The 23,143-nt window shown below is 40.6% G+C and overlaps 1 protein-coding gene across 4 annotated transcripts in view; it reads right to left on the bottom strand.

The window, feature by feature from the left end:
* EPB41L4A (erythrocyte membrane protein band 4.1 like 4A) overlaps positions 1-23,143 on the bottom strand; it is a 250,082-nt gene that overhangs the window by 81,982 nt on the left and 144,957 nt on the right. For all 4 annotated transcript variants that reach the window (XM_045087135.1, XM_045087137.1, XM_045087136.1 and 1 more), the window contains exons 5-9: positions 19,694-19,791; positions 18,493-18,613; positions 15,458-15,545; positions 12,517-12,605; positions 11,843-11,906 (exon numbers count right to left, since the gene is read on the bottom strand). In XM_045087135.1, the coding sequence (XP_044943070.1) occupies positions 11,843-11,906; positions 12,517-12,605; positions 15,458-15,545; positions 18,493-18,613; positions 19,694-19,791 (460 nt within the window). The remainder of the gene's footprint in view (positions 1-11,842; positions 11,907-12,516; positions 12,606-15,457; positions 15,546-18,492; positions 18,614-19,693; positions 19,792-23,143) is intronic.

Below are 23,143 nucleotides of genomic sequence, written 5' to 3'. Positions count from 1 at the left end.
AAATGACATGACCAAATAAATAAATAAATAAATAAATAAATAAAAGAAAAAAAAATACATGCTATGACAGATGTAAAGTACACAACAGGTATAATTAAATTTCAACTATTATTTTAATTCCATGGTTACTTACCTACATTTAATAGATAAGAAGTCATTCTAATTGGGCCGAAGATACTCTTTATTTTTTTAAGTGACTGAATAGCAAACCAAGCAAAATATAATAGAAGTACTAAATAATAATCCACAAGTCCTGTGAAGGTCTGTTACTGGTTTTTATCTAAGACAATATGAGCAAACTCAAGTCTCAAAGGCAGAAATGTCCCTGGAATGAGGTTTCTATGGATGTCTAAACACAAAACTGGCAAGGCAGAGGAGTCACTGAAAGGATCCTCCCCACCTTTTAATAAGGGCAGAATATTTATATGCATGAAATTTCTTCCAAGTCCATCTGGAATGAGGCTGCCCAGTTTAGAGGTTTATTTGTAAGATGAAAGCATATGAGGACAATGGAGCCAATCTATGCGTGTTACAGCAAGGCCACCTGTAACTCCAAAACCTTGTGAAGTGGAGCAAAGAACATCAGACAACTCCCAGGTTTCTGTCTTGGGAATGCTACCTAATAAAAGATAGCAAGTGGAAGAAGTTGGGGATTTGGACAGCAAGGCAATGGACAGCACGTTCAGGAGATTTGGATTTTGAGGTGCCCATGGAATGGGGAACTAAAGACCCCAAGGGGGCAGGAAACATGCAGACGCTGGGGTGAAGGGACAGGCCATTCCTGCTGACACGGATGATTTCACCCGAGAGCAAAAAGAGACTGTTTAGGGAGACAGAATGAAGTACGTGAAGATAAAAATCACAGCCAGGATGCTTGTGAAGATGCAGGGAGAGGGGTCAGAAGGGACCAGGAGGCAATGATGTCAAAGAGGCTGGGAAAAGAGCACAAGTCTCAAGTGACCCGGAAAGGTCAAACGGGGTTTGAAAGGAGGTGACTGCCTTTCACGGTAAGAAATCTTCAGTGACTCATGAAAGGGGTAGGAATTACAAAATTAGAGATAAGGGAGAGAAGTTAATGAATTCAGAAAAGGTTTTCCTCAAAAGCAAAAGAAATGGGGGAAGAGGGAACACAGGAAATCACAGAAGATCTCTGGGGTGAGGGTGGGAAAGCAAGCATCCCACCAGGAGATGGGAATGCTTAGAGTGGAGGGGTTTTTCCCTTTTACTTTTGTTCTTTTAGTATATAGTATATATACATGGTACAAATGCCACAAGTTAACAAAATGGACACACGCTGATAACTAAAATCTCTCTCCCACCAGTGTTCCTAATCCCCTTCCCCAGAGGCAACCACTATTAGAGTTTCTTAGAGAATAGGTTCATGTTTTTAAGGTCACTGGATTACCTAAAAATATGATGCACAGGTCATTTTCCTTTAAAATAACTTTGCTTGTGATTACATTGTATCCCGATAAATGATTAAGATAAAGCGCTTTTAAGGACCGGCTGTCCCCTCCCCCCTGCCACCACCCACCTCAGTATCTGCATCCCACCTTCCGGTCCCTTCCAACAACTAAAGCACCACATGGGCCAGGACCTACTTATTATTATGACCGACAAGAAGTGGTAGCCAGGAAGGACTAGACTTGAACTAAAATTTTAGCAAGAGCATCCACAAATAAGGTGGCATTTGCGTACCCAAAAACAAATTTTCAAAAAGTTATTTAATTACATATTTCTACATATGTAGAAATTTATTTAATTACATATTCCTACATATGTAATTAAATAACATTTATCCACGTTTCTAAATATGGAGGAGAAACAAAAAGCATTCGAATCTTAAAAATAAAGTAAATCCTCTCAAACTTTTCTTGGGCTGTTTTTCATTTTACTCTTGACATAAACATCTATATTCTTTTTCTTTTCAAATAGAGCCCCAGCCACAGGATATTATATATATGCATTTTTTTTAACCACCATTACTTTATGAAAGGAGAAAAGGTATTCAAGATCCAACCAGAATTGGGTTTTCTCCAGTTTCCTTGGGTACAAATATATTAAAGGAACAAAAGAGGTTCCCACAGGCCTCCTAATTACTTCTGCCATGTGCAAATGACAAGTATGAACGCATTCTCCATTAATACAGGGCTGTAACACCAGCTGCCTGGTTTTTATCCCACTCTTAGCAGGATAATCCAAATACTTAAAGGAGGGTTAACGTAAGGAGAAAAGAAACCAGGAATTCTGAGTAAATTCCATGCATTTTTGCCACTGACAGTAACCACTGGCATGAATGAGTCTGATATGGCATCACAAAGGTCTCTCCTACTAAACCTTTTCCAAACAGACATAGACAATTAGCACCTTTCCATTCATTCTTACAAAGGTGAGTAGATACAACTCCAGAGGTACATTCCAACCTGCCGCTAAGATACTTTATCCAAGCACCCACTGCTTACTTTTGGCAAAAGCACTCAAACACCTTTATAACTTTTGTCATTTCATGCCAGAAAAAAAAGCTATGTTCTCTGACTCTCTCTCTTTCTCTCTCTCTCTCTCTTTTTTTTTTTTTTTTAAAGTAGGCTCTATACAACAGTGTAGAATACAACGCGGGCCTTGAACTCACAACCCGCCCTGAGATCACCACCTAAGCTCAGATTAAGAGTCAGACAACTAAGCCACACAGGTTTTTTGATACAGGTTTTTTTTTTTTTTTAAAGATTTTATTTATTAATTTGACAGAGAGAAATCACAAGTAGACGGAGAGGCAGCCAGAGAGAGAGAGAGAGAGAGAGAGAGAGGGAAGCAGGCTCCCTGCTGAGCAGAGAGCCCGATGCGGGACTCGATCCCAGGACCCTGAGATCATGACCTGAGCCGAAGGCAGCGGCTTAACCCACTGAGCCACCCAGGCGCCCCTTGATACAGGTTTTTATAATGTTTTTATTTTATAAACTGAGAATTTAAATGATCTGTAACTTGGATACTGTGGGGGGGTTTCACTGCACCTTGGAGCCCTAGGTAAACTTGGCTCAAACTCCCAGTTCTATCACTTATGAGAATTCAGGACCTGTATCATATCAATGAATTCCCAACCTAACTCCCTTGCATCTCTTGGTTTAAACCTTTTCCCGTCTTTGCTGGCTGTTTCTCTTTGTAAGCTTCAGGAAATAAATCTACTTCAGCCTGACTTCTCTGAAGTGTATTGAGATCACTGGCAGGGTCCTGGAGGGGCTCACGTCCACTATGAGCTCCAAAATGCACTCACCCTGGGCCCAGTTGATTCTCAACTGCTTCTCCCATGCCTGACCCTTGTTGCCACAGCCAGGCCATGCTCTACTGGTTCCTCTGTTGTTATCTTGGGAAGCAACCACAAAGAGACAGTCCTCCTTCCCCAGGTTCCCTAGAATTATGGGCTAAACATCTTCTCAATCCTACTATATGACCCACCTCCAAGGTCACAGAAGTAACCTCAGGCACACTGCACCAGGAAATATTTTTAAAAAAGATTAGTACTTCTAACAATATTAAGATGCAGTCATTACATAAAAACTGGACAGGCCCATAGCAGAGAGGTTTCTGATCACCAGTGATCACAGAGGGAGAGGAGAGAATAAAAGAGAGTGAAGATTAGAAGTCGGATGTATGGGGGAAGCGCTCAGGTCATGATCTCCAGGTCCTGGTATCGAGCCCTAAGTTGGACTCCCTCTCCCTCTACCCCCTGCTCGTGCTCTCTCTCTCTCTCCAATGAATAAATAAAATCTTAAAAAAAAAATAAGTCTAAAGTATGGTGGGTTTGTTTTTTAACATGTACTCTTAACAAGATTTGTATCTACCTGGAAATTTTTTTAAAAGATTTTATTTATTTATTTGACAGAAATCACAAGTAGAGAGGCAGGCAGAGAGACAGGGGGAAGCAGGCTCCCTGCTGAGCAGAGAGCCCAATGCGGGGCTCAATCCCAGGACCCTGAGATCAAGACCTGAGCTGAAGGCAGAGGTTTAACCCACTGAGCCACCCAGGCGCCCCATACCTGGCAATTGTTAACTGACCTTAGGCACTAGGGAAAGAAACAAAATCTGAATTCAGAGGGTTGATAGCCAATGACTGAAATAATTTAACTACTAATCAAGCAAAGGCAGGCAAGGGCTGGAACTGAAAATTGTGCTTTGAAAAATTATCATTATAAATGGTGAGACAGAATGACTAGGGCCTTAAAAGCTGAACTATGAGAGAAAGTGAGCACAATGTCTGTGTTAGTGACTGTCCCTGTGTTTGCCATTGCTCTCTCTTCTAGGCATCCTGAGTTCAGTAAAGAATTCACCGTGAGCCCTGTCACAAAACAAACTAACAACCTTCTTATCTGGGAAGGGCACAGAGTAAAATATCACCTCATTCTTTCAGGCTTTTTCTTTTCTTTTTTTATTTATTTAAGTAATCTCTATACCCAATGTGGGGCTTGAACTCAGAACCCCGAGATCAAGGGTCGCATGCTCTTCCAGCTGAGACAGCCAGGCACCCCAAGCTTTATCTTTACATAGTGCTCCCTAAAGAGTCTTTCTTAACGGTGTTCGTGTCCTATAATATTGGCATCAGAGAGTGCTGTAGTCAAACAAACTGAGCAGCATGGGATTAAACACTCAGATCTATGCATTCCTTCGGATGCACTCTGGCAGTCAGTCTCCAAAAGCTGGTAAAGTAAGGTGCTTGTATTTCCCTGATCTATATGAGCAAAGGACTTCCTTTCAAGGAAGGACTCTTTAGTACTCTGGATTAGAAACTTTCACATGACACATACACCCCCCACACACACACACATACACACACAGTTACTTTTCAAAAATTCCTTTTGAAATGCCTATAATACGGTTTGAATTAAAAATCACTGTGCATTTAAGTGGAGCAACTGGAGAATCAAATTAATTTCCATTCTTGCATATACATTTTATAATAAAAGAACAAAAACAGCAAAAATATTCAAGTACTTTTTTGTCCGCTGTGGGGGTGATATTCCAAAGCATTTACTAAATGTGAAAAACCTTTTTACCTCTTTTACAGCTGAACAGATTGATTGCTTGACGGGCAACTGCATGTAATTCTTTCTAGCCCCCAGAAACCTAAATTATAGCACTGGAAAGGATGTGTTAGATTGTGTTGCTTCTCCTCTTTCCTTTTCCTCCCAAAAATTCAGAAAGAGAAAACATGAGCCAAAATATTAGAGAATATTTGTATCATGTTTCAGTAAACTTTGAAAACTGTTACGTTGAGCTTATCCTGCTTCCTAGCAGAGAAAATGAACGGATGCAAACCCAGGCATCCAGATGGTTGGCTTTTGGTTTTGATTTACTCTATCTTTTCCTCACCTTCTCCTTAGACAAACCATAGCGTTTACTAACATACTGGCATTTCTCTCTTCTACTTGCAGATTTACTTTTTAAATTTTATTTTAATTCAGTTAATTAACATATAGAGTATTATTAGTTTCAGGGGTAGAATTTAGTGAATCATCAGTTGCATAGAACACCCAGTGCTCATTACATCAAGGGCCCTCCTTAAAGCCCATCACCCAATTATCCCATCTCCCCTCACCTCCCTTCCAGCAAATCTCAGATTGTTTCCTAGAGTTAAGAGCCTCTTATGGTCTGTCTCCCTCTCTGATTTTGTCTTACTTTATTTTTCCCTCCCTTCCCCTATGCTCCTCTGTTATGTTTCTTAAATTCCATAAGAGTGAAATCATACGAAAATTGTCTTTTACAGATTTATTTTTTTAGAGATAATCGTTATTCCCAGTTTATAACTGTTACAGATTTTTAAATTACAAATGTTATTTAAGCTTCTCAAAATGAAGGCATCTCTGGTAAGATCTACTGATACTCAATTTAAAAATGTCTTATAGCAGAATTTTAAAAATTTGTCCAAATATGTGGCCCATGTGTTTTAATTATAGAAAAAGTCAACAAACGTACCAGCAAGTGAAGCAGAGGAAAACTCATGGCCTTGGGAGACCTGTGCTCCCCTTCCTGCCTTGGCAAAAGCTACTCACCAGCAGAGATGGGTTCAGAACAAGGTGCTCCCTGAGCCCTTCCTGTGTAAAGCCTCAGTAGCTCTGGGTGGCAGGAGGCCAACACAATTCCGATTCAGAGACATAAATCAGGAGCCTATTTTAAGTCCAACTTCAGACTAGGTGCTTTCAACCTCACAACAACCCTGTAAGGGAGATTTTATCATTCTCACTTTATAGATAAAGAAATGCGGGTTAAATGTTGCTCAGTGAATTGTGCAAAGTTAGAGAAAGTGGGAGGCCTGGACCTAAACCATGCTATCCGACCCCATGGCTAGAGATCCATCTCCGAGCCTGAGAGATGCCAAGCCAAACTGTTGTGTGGCATCAGGATCTGACTATTACTAAGGGAATGCGTGTTCTCCCCCACGCACTCAGGAATGCGTGGGGGAGAACATGTCTGTAGTTCCCAGTGCACTCATATGTGGAGATGGGCATATGAAATGGCACCAAAACTTGAGCTGGAGAAGGGGATTACACTCTTACACTCTGACCACGCAACCCTATGCCTGGGAATTTACCCCGAAGATGCTCCTTCCACAACAGAAAAATACATAGGCACAACGTCACTGGAGGAAAATTTATAATTGCAAACTACTGAAAACTCCCCTAAACTGTCTAAGCAGAAGAGGGTGGTTGAGTAAACTACGGGACACATTCAAAGGAGTCCTATGTAGATGCACAAAAGAACCAGAAAGCTCTCGATGGACTGATGGAGAATTCGAGGAGGTGTTACTAGGTGAAAAGAAAGCGGAGTATAAAGACATATCACGGTGTGCTACTTTGAGGGGAGAAAGAAGGAAAAGGTCTCAAATGTGCTTATCTGCACAAACAAAGTCGAGAAGGATGAAGCATAAAACATTAAAGTTGGTTACCTACAAGGAAGGGTAGGGAAAGAGGACTGAGAGCATATGGGAAGTAGTGATCCTTCTCTGTGCCTTTTTATACAGCCTGGACCTTTACACATTAATCTTCTACATCTTCAAAAAATACATAAAATAAGTAAGAATACGAAAGGGATCTAAAGCTGAAACAATAAACCTAACCAGATCACAAATGAATGCCAAACCTCAGGAGTAAGGAAAGCAGGAAGGAAGGGCCAACCCAAGTACATTCTGAACACGGTATTTGACCGTAAGCCCTCAGTCTTGGCAAGATGGTATACGTGAATGAAAGAACTGCAACTAACTGTCAGCTTTAGTGGTTTAGACAAAGCAATTCTGAAACTATCTGAGATAAATTTTAGAACTGAGCAAACAAGTGAATGTGTTCTTGTTGTTGGGAGCCAATGTTGTCTGGACATACAAAAACGAAATGAGGGAAGGCCAGAAAGAATGCTATGGGGATGGATGGAAATTGGAGATGTGGTATGAACTCATGGTTTCTATAGTGAGTATGAGCATATTCATATGCACACATATGTATATATGTATTTATATTTTTATGTATGTATACATGCCCGTGTTTATTCCTTAGCTTTGTCCATTGAAAAGGCCAAAAATCAAAGTCATTCCAGGAGCAATGACCACACCTAACACCCAGATCTTGACCCTTCCCCTCTGAACAGAACCAGGACTCACCAGAGAAATGGCTGATAACAGGGCAGACATAGGACAGATGCAAAGTAGGTTCAAGATGCACCTGAAACACCAAATTGTACCAAAAAGGAAGAAAATGACCCCAGAGAGTGATAGGGTTAGGTCAAAAGGGCACAGGAGCCAGATTAAAGGAACTCCCTCTGACCACATCTAGGACAACTTGAGCACCAAAATAGCTAGGTACAGTAATCTCCGCCCCCCCCCATGGTGGGGGAGATTAGGAATTCCATGCTGATAGGATAAATAAAAGAGAGAGAGAGTGTGACTCCCATTGACATTGGAATGCCCAGGGCTGAGTGATGAATGTGAGGGGTGTGGAAGACTAGAATATCAGCTTTTGACTAGCATCATAATAAAAGATCAGATCAGGCAAGAATCCTCAAGGAATGCTAAGCCTACAGTGAAATTTTGAAGAGGAGCAGGCTATCTGCATTGAATTAAAGTATCTCCCCATGGATTACCTATTATCTATAAAGAAGGAAAAAGAAAAACAGGGAAATGAAATCAACATCCTGACTAGGAGATCAAACTTTGTCTAACCACCAAGAGATACATGTCCCATGCCTCCAGACGCGATGTCCTAAGAAGGGCACAACCACGGATGCAGCTTTCTGGCTCAGAACACAGATCCTAAGTCCAAGCACAAGAAAACAACAGACAAACATGTGACCAGAAGTCTTCTATTTTTAAAAAGTGGGGTAGAACTGTAGTCTTCCAAAATGTAGGGTGCCCAGGTGGCTCAGTTAGTTAAGTGTCCAATTCTTGATTTCAGCTCAGGTCATGATCTCAGGGTCGTAGGATTGAACCCCGGGGTCAGGCTGGGCGTGGAGCCTGCTTAAGATCCTCTCTCTTCCTCTCCCTCTATCCCTACCGACCCTGCCCTCGAGCACATGCACCTGCTCTCTCAAAAAAAAAAAGTCGATGTCATAAAAAACAAAATGCTACAAAAATGTTTCTGATCAAAGAAGATTAACTGAATTTTATACCAGAGAGGAAAAATACTATAAAGGACATTATTAGGCTAACCAACAAAACTGCAATGCAGAAAATAGAGGATAGAAGTATTATATCAACATAAACTTGTTAAGCTGATAATTGTACTCTGGGTGTATCACAGAGCATCCCTATTCTTAGGAAATACCCACTGAGTATTTAGAGATGTATAACACATGAAAACCCTCAAATCACTCAGAAAAAAATTGTGTGTGTGTGTGTGTGTGTGTGTGTGTTGTGTGTGTGTTGTGTGTAGAGAGAGAGAGAAACAAAAAAGGAAACGCAGTTAACAGTGTGTGAATGGAAATAGGTGAATGTCCATGACTAAGTTCTTTGCAATCTTTTAATTGTGGCCACTTTTTGTAAATTTGGAATTATTTCCATACAAAAAGAATATTTTTAAATCTATAGCTGCACTTCCAACGTGAAGAAACCCCTGGCTTACGTGAGTGAGACCTCTGGAGCTCGCTGATAAACACTGACAACTCCTGGCCTCCAGGACTTCCTGTGCCCTTTTCTCAAAGAGTTCCGCCAAATACATCTAATTACTTGTAGCCAGACTTGCCAGGAACCTTTTGGGTTGACATCCTGTCACGCTGGGTAAGTTTAGGCTGAGGTTATTTTCATGATGTATTCTACATAAAAGTAATCACAGCCTCACTTCTTCCCTTCATTTATTCAACAAATGTACATGCCAACCTCGGGTGGGAAAAGGGAGCCGATCTTTCAGGCCTTAGGCCAGCCTCTGGGCCTCCTGCTGGGGACTGAACGCTTTCCCTGTTGATGAAACCAAGGTATCTGGGTATGATCCCAACCACTCCTGAGTCTTCACAAAAACATTCCATCTGCTACCCATCGGAACATTTTTACCTCCTCAGTGCCTCCCAGATCTGCCCACTTCACTCCATCCTTGTGGGGGCTGCCCTCCCATCACCTCCCCTGATCAGCATGTCTGCCTCCATGCTTACCTCCTGTGTGTGCTCCACGCAGCAGCCGCTCTCCTCATAGTGGGTAAGGCTCAGGGCTGGAGGCATCCCTCCACCTGTGCTCAAGTACCCCAGCCACCACACAGGTAAAAGAGGTCCCCTTCCACAACAGGCAAGACTGCACTATGCACTGGGACCACCCCACTGCCCTCAGGCCTTCTACCTCCACCACCAGCAGAGATGAGCAGAAGTGGAAAAGCAGCACCTACTCCCTTCAGACATCCACAGCCTCTCCACTTCATCTGCTTTGAATCCACTAGACCCCATCTTACTATGTCTCTTGATCTCTGTCACCCTGAAATGATACTCAGCAATTCCCCTAGTTTGTCCCCCCACTACTCCACCACCACCACCACCCAACTCCTGAGCCTGGATGGCTCAGTCAGTTAAGCATCTGCCTTTGAGTCAGTTATGATCCCAGGGTCCTGGGACCAAGTCCAGCATCTGGCTCCCTACTCACCATGGAGTCTGCTTCTCCCTCTGTCCCTTCCCCTACTCATGCTCGCTCTCTCTCTCTCTCTCTCTTTCTCTCTCTCAAATAAATAAAATCTTCTAAAAAAAAAAAAGTCACATGAAAAATACCAATTTTGTTGTTTTGTTTTCTCCTAATAATGAAAAATCTAAGAAGTTAAAAAACCAGTTATCTGCAACTTTACCAAGTTATTTATCCTGAGGCAGAGGACATTTTAAGGCTCACTAATGATAACATAAAAGTAGCTGAAACAAACAAACAAAGGTAGCTGAACCAAAGACCTCACTCACAAAAATAACAGGTATAAGAGGGAAAATGACTGTAAGTAAGAGTAATGCTTCCATGAAAAGACTTATATTATTATAATATTTCTATTAAAAACACAGAACAGTATTTTCAACATATTGAGCAGACTGACTCCTTGCATTAAGTCATGTGAAACCAGTGGCAGGACAGGGAGAAAACCATATAGCTCTACTATATCTAATTAGCTGTTCTACTTTGGGGATGATTTTTAATTCAATCTTATAGACCATCCTTAAAGATTGATGCCTCTAATCAGAAGTTGAAAAAAACTACAGACTGTTTCAAACTAGTATGAGGTGTTTGGACTATCACTTCTTTAAAAATCTGGAATTTCCCCCCCGGACAAGTTAAAAATCATTTCAAAATCCAATTTTAATGTTATCAATAAATGGCAGTCTGTCACAGTTCAGGGAGGGATCATTGTATTGTTTTTCTAGAAAAATCAGGTTTTCTGGTTGGACAGTACATAATCTCATCTGTCAGTTCACTGATGGTTCCACAGGCAGCGTGTGAGTGCCTGCTGCGTGGCTCACCGCTGTTCCTTTCCCGCGTCTCCACATGTAGATGCGGAAGCACACGCTTCACTCATCTCATTTTTACAACAGACATCTCATCAGAAAGTCATTCAACGCCATTCACTCAGGTTTTTGGTCTTCATAAAGTCACTACCAAAGACACAGAGGATGGATTCTCATAGATCCTATTTTCAATTTATCCCATAAATACAAATTAGAATAACAGCACTTCAACGGAGCATTGTTTTCAAAGATAGCTTAAAAGGACGTTTTCCCATCCTTGCCTTTTGGGACATGGTTTCCTAAAAGCCACCTGTCAAGGCATGAAGGCACCTCTAGGCTCCAACAAATACTGTGCGTGTTACCCAAACAATCCTGGAGGACACTGTCAAGTTGTAGGGAGAAGGTCAATATTTTTGCTTTACACAGTCCTTTGGAGCCTCCAGAATTTCCCCTCCAGTTTATCTACCATACCCAAGTAGGGAGAAATCAGAAGTGTGACTCCCTACAGGTCGTTTAATTTACTTTGGGACAAAATTAGGACACACTTTATCCTATATGCAGCCCACACCCTTCTGAGGATATGAATCCTACCTTCATAGATAGTACTTTTAAGCAAATTACTCTAATAATGATAATCACCAACTATTCTCTCTTGTGCCCTAGAAAGTTGTTTTTTTTTTTCCTCTCTTTGCTAAAACTAAAATGACATTTCTCCATAACCAACTCATTCATTTCTACTCACTTCCCTTTCCCTTCCTTGAGAAGAAGTTGTGCACGTGTGTCAATTAACCTGGTTCCATGCGGCTGCAGCTGGAGAAATACAGCATTTTTTCCTTCACGTCTTTTAAGTTATCCATGAACAGACAAGACTTCCCACCTCAGTTAAGCTGAGCACTCAACAATAACTTACATCTTTTCCCAGCACTCTGAGTTCAAACTGTGTCTCCTTGAAGTGAACCTTTGTAATCCGTGGCCTAAAAAAAAAAAGCAGATGGTGGTAGTGGTGCAGTTTGTAAGAATTAATCTTTCAGCAATTCAGAGAAGTTTCCAGTAGAAAAAGACTGGCTCATCACAGCTCCTTTACAGACTGCTACAGTAACTGCTAAGAGTTCCCTACTGGTCATTTGCTCTGGACACCTCCAGAAACAAAATTCCATTCTCATTCTCCTGTGCTTCTCTAGGAGATGCAGACCAGCTTGGAATCCCCAGGCCCTTGGCCAGTACTGCCTTCCCAGATGCAGCGTAGGGCAATAGGCACCCAGTCTTTCTCAACGCCTCCCCTATTTAGAATTAGAAATCAGAGGAGTCCTAGCCCCACAGATCACTAGCACAGAGTGAAATGGATAGGAAACCCCACTATACCCGATTTACATGGATAAGAGAGTCCAGAATCACAGCACCTAAAATTTACAAAGAAAATACATACTAAGATGCACTGGGAGAAAACTTATACCCAGTTTCACTTATTTATTTACCAACCACTGGAAACATACCTGTTCTCTTTTCACTGACAAAGCAGCCCCATAAGTCAAGCATGTACAGTGTACAATTTTAATACCATCTCTGTCCTCAAGTTATACTTACCAGAAATACTTCCCTACTTGCTTTTTATTCTTGTAGACAACAACACCAACTGGAGTTAATCCTAAGAAATACTCAGATTTGTTTTCTCCCTGCAAAAACAAACATAAACCTCTAACTATGAATTTATTCATGTCAAAGCCCTTTGTCAAACTGTAGTTGGCCATAACAGACAAGGTATGTTGCATTAACACTGGGTCCAGTCTTTCAAAAACATCAGCTTAGAAAGCTAGCTAAGCTATGATGATAGTACTAGTTTTTTTCTTTTTTCCAGGTTTTTACTGAAGTTTTCTTAGTGTATTAAGGTCATCCAGAGAACCTGATTACCAATCAGACCCCTGATCAACTCAGCCCACACCCTGTCTACAATGCTATTCACCTCTGGCTGCACTGAACTGGAATCAGCTATGCAGCTTAATATGCTGGAGCTTGGGGGTGCCTGGGTGGCTCAGTGGATCAAGACCCTGCCTTCGGCTCAGGTCATGATCTCAGGGTCCTGGAATCAAGCCCCGCATCAGGCTCTCTGCTCAGAAAGGAGCCTGCTTCCCACCCCACCCCCTGCCTGCCTCTCTGCCTACTTGTGATCTCTCTCTCTCTGTCAAAAAAATAAATAAAACTTAAAAAAAAAAAATGCTGAAGCTTGGGTGCTACCAAAACCAGTTAAATCACAATCTATAATGAAGGCGCCCAGGTATCAAAAACACAATACTCCAGGTGATTCATAGCCAAGGACCACGGACCACTGGCTTCTATCAAGAGTTCCTTCCCAAGGGCTCATCTTGATCTTATTCTCAGATGAAGATAATGATGAAGGCTAGTTTACCACCACCCTTCTCCAGAAAGTTCAGGTAGATGCCTTCAGGCACACATCTGAACTCTCTGACGTTTCTATCATGCTTCTTCCTACTTCTGCTTGTGACTTTAAGACCACTCAAAAAAGTTAAACATACCATCTTTTCTGGTAAAGACTGAAGCCCCCTTAATTTCCAGGCAATGATAAATCATAATAAAGAAAATGAGTTTCTGAAACAAAAAAGTCACAAACAGAATGGGTATGAAGGACAGGCACATGTATGAATTTTATTTCTACTGTAGAGGAAAATAATAGCCTGCAAAGTCACATTCCCAAGGAATATAAGACAACTAATACGTTTTGGGAGAATACCAGCTGTTGCATATTTTCGGTTCTAAAAATTCAATCTTAAAGGAATGTATGGAAGATTCTAGTGAACCCAGTTCATTTGCTATAAATTCCTACCATCCACAAAAGTGTGTGAATTAGGATAAACATTACAAAAATGCAGAAGCATTTTGCAGAAGATTCTCTCTTTACACATTTCCTATAAAATAGATGCCTTGAAAAACTAAAAGCCTGAGAAGATTAATGTGGCTAGAAGGAAAATAGTAACTATTCCATAAGGTTTTAGAGATGTTCCCAAATGACAGGAATATAGAGCATTTAATGATGTAATGAGATCAAACGCTAAAATATCCACGAACTACTAATTCCCCCAAAACATGTAACTTTTATTGCCATACTAAGAGTATGCCCAGGGATGCTTCTTACCCTTTACAAATAATGAGATGACTTTTTTGTTTCAGGAAACTCTGATGTGCAAAAGACAGACTGAGAAATGAATGTATAAATGAGTTATTTGCATTATGGTAAGTTTTATCAGGGCTCCTTAAAAATTACATTCTATAATTTTTTCTTATTTTTTTATTTTTTATTTTTTTAGAAGATTTTATTTGTTTATTTGACAAACAGAGATCACAAGTAGGCAGAGAGAGAGAGAGAGAGGAGGAAGCAGGCTCCCTGCTGAGCAGAGAGCCCGATGTGGGGCTCGATCCCAGGACCCTGGGATCATGACCTGAGCTTAAGGCAGAGGCTTTAACCCACTGAGCCACCCAGGCGCCCCTGCCTTTCATTTTTTAAGAGTTTAATTAGCAATAGTCAAATTTGACGATCTGAGAGAACAAGCCAGGTGCCTTATTCTTTACCCAAAAAGAGTTGCTCGAGATGATGTATAGACAATGTCAATTAAATTATAGAATGTAGGGCGCCTGGGTGGCTCAGTGGGTTAAAGCCTCTGCCTTAAGCTCAGGTCACGATCCCCAGAGTCCTGGGATCGAGCCCTGCATCGGGCTCTTTGCTCAGCAGGGAGCCTGCCTCCCCTTCTTTCTGTGCCTGGCTCTCTGCCTAATTGTGATTTCTGTCTGTCAAATAAATAAATAAAATCTTTTATAAAATAAAATAAAATAAAATAAAATAAAATGAAAGGCAGTGACACTTCAACCTCACTGGCAAAGAATGATCAATTGAGAGAAGTGACATCAAGGTTAAGACATGGATCCAGAACACTCAACACAGACTCAGTTTAACTGTTCACTGATTATATTCGGCAAGTTTTTATCCGCGGATAAAGAAAATCTGCGAAAATCTTTCTATTACTGCAGTGGCAATAACCATACTAGGAAGCACCCCTACTGTTTAAGAACCTGTACATCCCACACACAACCACCGACAGCCACACCTGTACCAGTGCCCAAAGCCTACTTTTCTGGAATGTGATTTCATGAATGTTTTTCAGCCATAAAATCTATTTTTGGAAGATCCTCCTGTTCTCTGTCTAATACAATCAATTACAGACCAATTTTAAATGGTTTTGACGTTTAGCTAAGCCCTATGGAGCTTTTATCCAGATTGTGTTTTCAAGCCCAGTTAATTGTTTTCTACACATGGAAACATAATCACAGACTTTTAAGCAAAACTCATTAGGGTTGAATCCATGCAAGAGATTCTTTGTGTTCGAAAAACACAGATGAAAAAGTATCATCTGCTTGCTAAACAACGGGACTGCAGCTTTCCTCTGGGAGTTTTAGTGACTTTTTAGGAAAAATGTCATCAGCTTAAAATATCTTGTGTTAATTAAATGTTACTCACATAGACAGGATGGAGGTCAACGCCATACATCTCCAGGGATTTGGCAGTCCTCAAGTAATTCAGCTCTGCTTCAGAAGGAGCCTGACCCCTACACAGCATAAAAACAAAAAGCCTTACTTTACTAATAGGTACTGCACTTGTAGGGAATGTAAGCCGTCTTCACTCTATTCACTGGAAATATAAATAATTCTTCATGTTAATGCAAACTTAAGTCTTTGTATTTCAAGAAGTCCCTTGCCTTCATGGTGACAAAACGTTACACTCTGAGGTGATACTTGTATTAAGTTAATTTCATTTACCAAACCTGTTTTTGCTCAGTATAGCCAATCCCAGTGTCCCAGCATATATTTAAAATTCCATTTCAGAAACCCCCCAAAGAGACTGAGAATAGAAGCACTTGAATTAAGAAGTACATCCTTTACTGGGACGCCTGGGTGGCTCAGTTGGTTAAGCAGCTGCCTTCGGCTCAGGTCATGATCCCAGCGACCTGGGATCGAGTCCCACATCGGGCTCCTTGCTCAGCAGGGAGCCTACTTCTCCCTCTGCCTCTACCTGCCACTCTGTCTGCCTGTGCTTGCTCTCTCCCCCGCTCTCTCTCTGATAAATAAATAAAATCTTAAAAAAAAAAAAAAAAAAAAAAGAAGTACATCCTTTACAAAGAATAAAATGTCTGAACACACCAGCAGTTCTCCATCAGGAGAAGAAGGAGTAAGAGTTGTAGTGGGTAGGGAGAAGAGAACAGGCTCCCCTACACCTTGCTGGGGTCTCAAGAGGACATATGTAGTTTAAAAATATGTTAGTATTTATCAATAATAAAAATACTTAACCATTTTCTTACTACAAAGTATAGAAATCATCCCAAAGTCTTCATTGGTGATAATGTACATAAACGGTATTCATGCCTAACAAGTGTGAGCATCTCCCAGGGTTCTCCACAGATAAGTGGAACTGTGCATGTATACATGTTGTGCGTATGTGTGTAACAGAGAAAGACAGAGTTTTTTTTATTTGTTAACAAAAGAAGCTATGAATTTTTTTTTAATTACTTAATCCTGCTTTGCTGCATCCCATGTTTCTGCCATGGTACCCTGGAAAACCCAGCCATACACCATAATTTTGAAATCTATGAAGAATGTTCATTACAAATTAGACACAAGAAAGCTACCAAATCTTGATCAAGCTTTATTCTCTGTAACATAATAGTCACACTGTCAACACCATTACATTAAGTACACAAGGCTCCTTGATAATTTCAGAAATACAACTGTACTCTCAAACTCCCAGAATTAGTATTCTCAGAATGTGCCAAACACATTGCCCTTCATAATGTTATAACCGGCACTCTCTTAGCATCCACTTCAGGAAAACCTTAAAATTGAAGGGCTCTATAATCAGCCTGGAGAGCATTCGGGTGCACGCTTACACAAGACAGGAAGCCTGGTTTCTCTGACTGCAATTCAGCAATTGACTTCTGCTGCTACTCACTGAAACAGATCCTTTAGGCAAACATTTTTTGTTGATCAGATTAATTCTACATTTTTTTCCTTAATTATAATAGATCTGAAACTAAGCAAATTCAAGAGGGAATGTTACATAAGAGGCAATAAAGCAAAGTTAATCATTATAGAGGATTTAACCAAAATAACTGTAATTAAATTATAACTTCAATGCTGTAGGCCATTAATTGAAAATCCTACTAGGGGAGTGTGTATATTCTCAGAAGTGCATGTGGTGTTAATATAACACCCAACCAAGGCTCCACACTGGTATCATTGTGATTTCCACATTCACTGCTATAGACTGAATAGGACTTTGCTTATAACTGTGAAGAATTTGCATATTTAAAACAGACCAAATCCCCGAATACATTAAGGTCTCTGTGGTTATAAAATATATTTATAGCTGGAAGAATAAATTTCACAAGGTGCTGGTGACTGAAAAAATAGAAAACTGCAAAATACAATATATACAGAATGATTTCATTTATGTAAAATAATACATACAAGAATCTATACAAAATAAATTTTCTCTATGGGAACTTATGCATAGAAAGGGGTCTGAAAGGCCATTCATCAAAAATATGTCGACTTTAGGCACTGGGATTTATTCTCTCCTTTCCATTTTTTAAATTGTTTGGGTTTTCTACGAGCATTTTAGTGTTATAAGCAGAAAAAAAAAAACTTAAAAGAAAAATACTAGAATTTTCACGGCACAGGTGAAGATTTTATCATTCTAGGAACTTTTCTGAAGGCTGCCAACAGCGTAAGATGACAGCTGATGAAGGATGCAACATAAGACATGATTTTTTTTTCTAGCTTTGAGATGTAACTGACATACAACATTGTGTAATTTTCAGGTATACAATGTGTTTATTCAATACACTTCTGTACTGTAAGATGACTACCACCACAGGGTTAGCTAACACCTTCACTCTGTCACATAATTACCATTTCTTTCCTGTGGTGAGATCATTTAAGGTCGACTTTCTTAACGACTCTCCAGTATATTGATGGTCCTTGAGGGCATTACCCTAAGTGCAATAAGAGAGAGAGAGGGGCACCTGGGTGGCTCAGTGGGTTAAAGCCTCTGCCTTCGGCTCAGGTCATGATCCCAGGATCCTGGGATCAAGCCCCGCACTGGGCTCTCTGCTCAACAGGGAGCCTGCTTCCTCCTCTCTCTCTGCCTGCCTCTCTGCCTACTTGTGATCTCTGTCTGTTAAATAAATTAATTAATTAAAAAAAAAGAAGACAGAGAGAGAGAAACACTAGGGGGAGGGGGAATCTAAAACACTGAGGGGGAATCTAAAAAAGCCAACCTCATAGAAAAAGAGATGTAGAAAGGTGGTTACCAGGGACTGGGGGTGGAGGAAATAGGGAGATGTTGGTCTAAGAGTATAAACTTTAATACGATGAAGTTTGGGGAATCTCATGGATAGCATATTGATTATAGCCAATAAAAAGGGACCCTTATGGCTAATAATACATTCTATGTTTATTAAAAAAATTAAAAATTTTTTTTTAAAAAGGGACACTTACATTAAAGTTTTATGAATCCTTTCTATGGCTTCTTCGAGTTCCTCCTTCTGATCAGGAACAAACCGGTACTCTGACACATAGCCTGCAGTATGCGTATATGGGTCGTAATCTCCAAGCTCAGCTACAAAAGAAATTACATTTTTTTCCATTTTAGAAAAATAATCCTAAAAATATTTCAAAATATCCCTATCATGCCGAAAACATTTTCTTCAAATGTCTTGTTAATAAATTCATACATAACTAATTTTAGTAAAAAACAACTCTGATTAGCATATATAAAGTGTATTATAAAATATAAGTTCTATATTTCTATAAGTTCTATAATCTTTCTGAAAGATTACAATTATTATTTTCATTTCTATTATCTTTACCAGACTATATGAGATAACAATGTTGTTAACAGAATTTAGAGTACATATATTAGAAATGCTAGAGGCAAAAACAACCAGGATGCCCCAAATGGAAATTTAACACAATGTTGTACATTGGTTTACACAAAAAAAAGGCAAAATGAAACCAGAAAGCTCATTATATTACATTTAATGAGATTTTCCTCCCTATGTTAATCCACCTTCCAAGCCCAACCCAATTCATCTATGTGACATTTTTCCTAGGACATTTTTTCTAGACTATTCCTGATCTCCAAGTGCTACAAAGGCAAGGAATACACTGTCTCATTGTCCCCATACCTAGCTTGATTCTTAGAAAGGGCTCAGTATTTCCACTTAGAAATTGAAAACATCCTCAGCCTCCAAAATGACAATGCAACCTGGAGTTGCCCCACGTGGCTGCCATATTGATGCCAAAAGATGAGGCACAACCAGGGCGACACCCTGAGCTGGTGTTGTCATCTGACCACAGGGAGTCTTCACAGCAGTTGCCCGAGAACAATATGATCTCTGAGACAATCACAGTTTGGGGGATCAACAAACTAGGTGGGATGTAGAATGGAAGGGATTTTCAGATTCCACTTCATCAAGAATCAATGCCATTCCTGTGACTAAAACTCTGAAGTGACCTATTACAAAGGATACATAACTGGCTTTATTTTTACCTCTTCTGAAAGGACACGGATTAAAACCTGAATTCTGACTAAAATTTTGTTTAGGAAAATGCCATTTTCTAAGAAGAATTTTAGTACATAAACTTGCTTAAAAAGAAAAATTCATATTTTTTCTCGGTTGGCTGCAATGGAACCTACATTGGATGGCATAAGCTCCCAGCTGAGCAGCAATGTTGACAGGGCAAGGCAGCCGGCCCTGAAGGACGTCTTGCTTCACCTGCAAGAAAAACTGATACCTACAAGAGAAATGGAAAAAAGAGATTCATGGTATCTTATACCACCTAGACTCTGATAATCACGGCAACAACCAATGTAATGAAAATAAAGCCACTTCTGTTCTGTGGTGAGGAGACTGTTGAGTCAACAGGACCTCTTTAAACACACTCTACATAAGCAATACAGGATCGTGGCCAAAAAGCGCAGGCTCTTAAGGTAGACTGGCTGGCCTGCATCCCAGCTCTGGTACTCACCTGGGCAGCTGCTGACCCTCTCCAACAGCACATCTCCTCACCTGCAGAACTCTCCTCATAAGGTTAATGTGGAGGTTACACAGAAGCTATTCTCAAGATGCTCATTATTGCACTGCCACACCTACTATGACCCAGCCTTACTGAGAGAAACAAATTGTAAGGACCTAACGCTCTATAATGTGTTACCTACAGGGTCTAAACTCATGGATTACAGGACAAAAAGTTATTATAGTGCAATTCCATCAATTCTTATGCCCATTATCCATGGCTTTGCTCATTCTATTTGCCTAAAAAAAAACCCTGTTACAAAAGCACCAACCACTGCTCTAAACACTGTAAATATAATAACTCATTCCAAGTGTCTTACATACAATAACTTACTTAAGACTTTAAGTCAGTACTATTACCATCTCTGTTTTGCAGAATGAAGACTCTAACAGACACAACGAGATGAAGTAACATGTCCAAGACATCACAACTAGTTAAGTAGCAGAGCCAGAACTGGAACGCAGGCAGTCTGACCCTAGAACCTTTTAATCAGGATGCTACGCAACTTTGGCTAGCTTCCACTCCCCCAACCCCATTCAGTCTTTCAGCCTGAGCCAGGGGTTTATAAACCAACACAATGAACCATCAACACTGTTCTTGGCTGCCATCACCCACCTACACACATACACACACATACACACACATACACACACAAACACACGCACACACGCACGCACCAGGCTGTCACTGTGGTTTCTGTTTCTTTGGATGCCAACTCTTGTTGTCATTGGGAAGGACAGAAGAAGGACAACGGAAATGAATTATAAAAATCAGCTGTGATAAGCTTTTCTTCTCCGAATGCTTACAACCAAGGCCCATAGTAAGGGAATCCAAATGTTAGATGCTACTTATTATTACTATTTCTAGAAGACTGATACCAAGTTTAATTATATCCACAAGCTTAAGAGAGAATCTGCATAACACCCTGTGTTTCCTCACTGCCTGTTTCAGTAAATAGCACCACAGCCTCCAGATAGCCAAGTGAAAGAAACCTAACCATCAGGGGTAACCCCTGGCACCACATCCAGTCACAGAGTCTGCTGTCTTCTGGAATAGGCACACTGCTCTCCATCTCCTAGCCTAGGTCACTATCCCCCAAATTTCTAAAACCTTCAGTGCTCTGCCCTCTTTCATATTATCTCCCTTCCCACCAACCTTCCTGAGAACTAAACAAAATTCTTAAGAGAAAAACAGGATCACATCACTCCCTTAACAAACAGACAAAACCTTAACAAACTTCACTTGCAGGATAAAGTTCAGATCCTTAAGAGATCTTGTGATGTGCACAGCTCAGTCACGGAGTGGCAGGCTTCCCTAGCTTCCTCTGCAAATGGGGTCCATGGCCTAGCATCCCTGTCCCGCCACCAGCCATTCGCACAGAGGCCCCTGAGGGGTCGCCATCCAGGTTTCCTCCAGCCCACAAGCTACAGCACAACAGAACGGCAGCCTTCCCCTTCTGCGGCTCACTTGCTCATACCCACCTGCAACTATCACCAGTGCCACTGAGGTTCCTCTTCCAGTAACAGCCCCTGTGGAAGTGCAGGGCATTCTGGGCAATCCATCCCTCACCACCCTGCTCTGCCCCCCCGCCGGCCAGGGTCACTGGTGGACAAGCTGCTTTCAAGGGAAGTCCACTCTCCCATTCATGGCTACGCTTCTGGAGTTCCCGAGATACTCGGAATATCCGCCAAGCCTCCAGCAGCAGCATCACCTGGGACTTGGCTCTGGAAGCCATGAGGAAGCCACCGGGTGACCAGCCTGGCAAAGCCACCAGCAGCCCCCAGGCTTCAGGAGATGCTAGGCAGATCAGAGCCCCTCCCTTCCTTCCCCACAGACGAGGCAGGCTGCAGCAAGCAGAAAGAGCTGGGTTCTTTTATGGCAAAACACCAAAAAGTAAGTTGAGAGAACCCCACTCTCTACTCTCCAAATCACATTCAAGCCTTCCTGACACCCTATAACCCTGTGCACCAAGGGTAAAACAAACTAAAAACAGCAGGAGGTGGACGGGGGGCGGGGAGGGGGAGAGAAAAAGGAAAAGGCTTATAAGACTTTTGCTTCTTGAGCCAAATCTCTTGTCATTAACCAATGACCACCCCCTAACTTGCATTCACTTTTCTAGTAACCTGCTTAACTACTCACCATGCCCTGAATGCTCATCTTGGATATCAAATCCACTTTGTTATAATCATCTGTCCTCCTCTTGAAGAGGAGAAAAGCAGAGTAAAGCAAAGCATTATTAGCAGAATTGTAAATGCAAAAGCTTATAAACTGAACAGACATTTTGCTAGAATTACTAATGCTTGCTGGAAACTTCCATTTAGCTACATTCTCTTTCTCTATTGTTAACCTGGAATTTCTTTTCCTGAAGTGTATTTTTTTTTTTTAAGGAAATGGGTCACAGATGCATATTTGTCTTGCTCTATTAAGACTTTTATAACATCTGACTGAACAGTCAAATCGCTTGCCAAACACAGAAACAGAGGGACATAATCCCACAAGAGTTTGCTTCAAAGGCAAAGGAAAAAAAAATATCAGAGGGAGATGAAAAAACAAAGATAGAGCTGAAACAGAGAAAGACAAACAGATACAAAGAAACAGGGACCCTATCCCATCAGGGACTATAATCTCAGTATATAGGTCTGGCACATAGTAACTGCTCAATAAATAGTTGTTGTCTTGGATGGATATACAAATGAGCAGGGAGAGAGATGGCTAAAATGGAAAAAACTTAACATTCTTTGCCGTCTTTGAGAAATTCACAAAGAGAAAGAAAAAAGGAATCTGTTCAAAGTTCCCTGGATAGCATATCTTTTAAAGATACCACAGATCTTTAAGTCATCACATTAAAAAAAAAACCACTAAAATCAAGATAAGTACAGTATTTTTAATTAAGAATTTGATTAATTTTATCACAGCAAGCATCATATTAGTTTTTTTTATATGACAAATTTATGATATAATAAAATCATATTTTCATATGCTAAACAAATACTTTATCATTATGTCAGGGACTATTTTTAACTAACAGGATGTAACTTATTTTGTCTATTTTATGCGACTTAGGGTACAA

The sequence above is a fragment of the Mustela putorius genome, unplaced genomic scaffold, assembly GCF_011764305.1.
Source record: "Mustela putorius furo isolate JIRA1106 unplaced genomic scaffold, ASM1176430v1.1 tig00001059_pilon_pilon_pilon, whole genome shotgun sequence".
Taxonomy (NCBI): domain Eukaryota; kingdom Metazoa; phylum Chordata; class Mammalia; order Carnivora; family Mustelidae; genus Mustela; species Mustela putorius.
The sequence above is the reverse complement of the archived record's forward strand: the minus strand, read 5'-3'. Positions and strand labels throughout refer to the sequence as shown.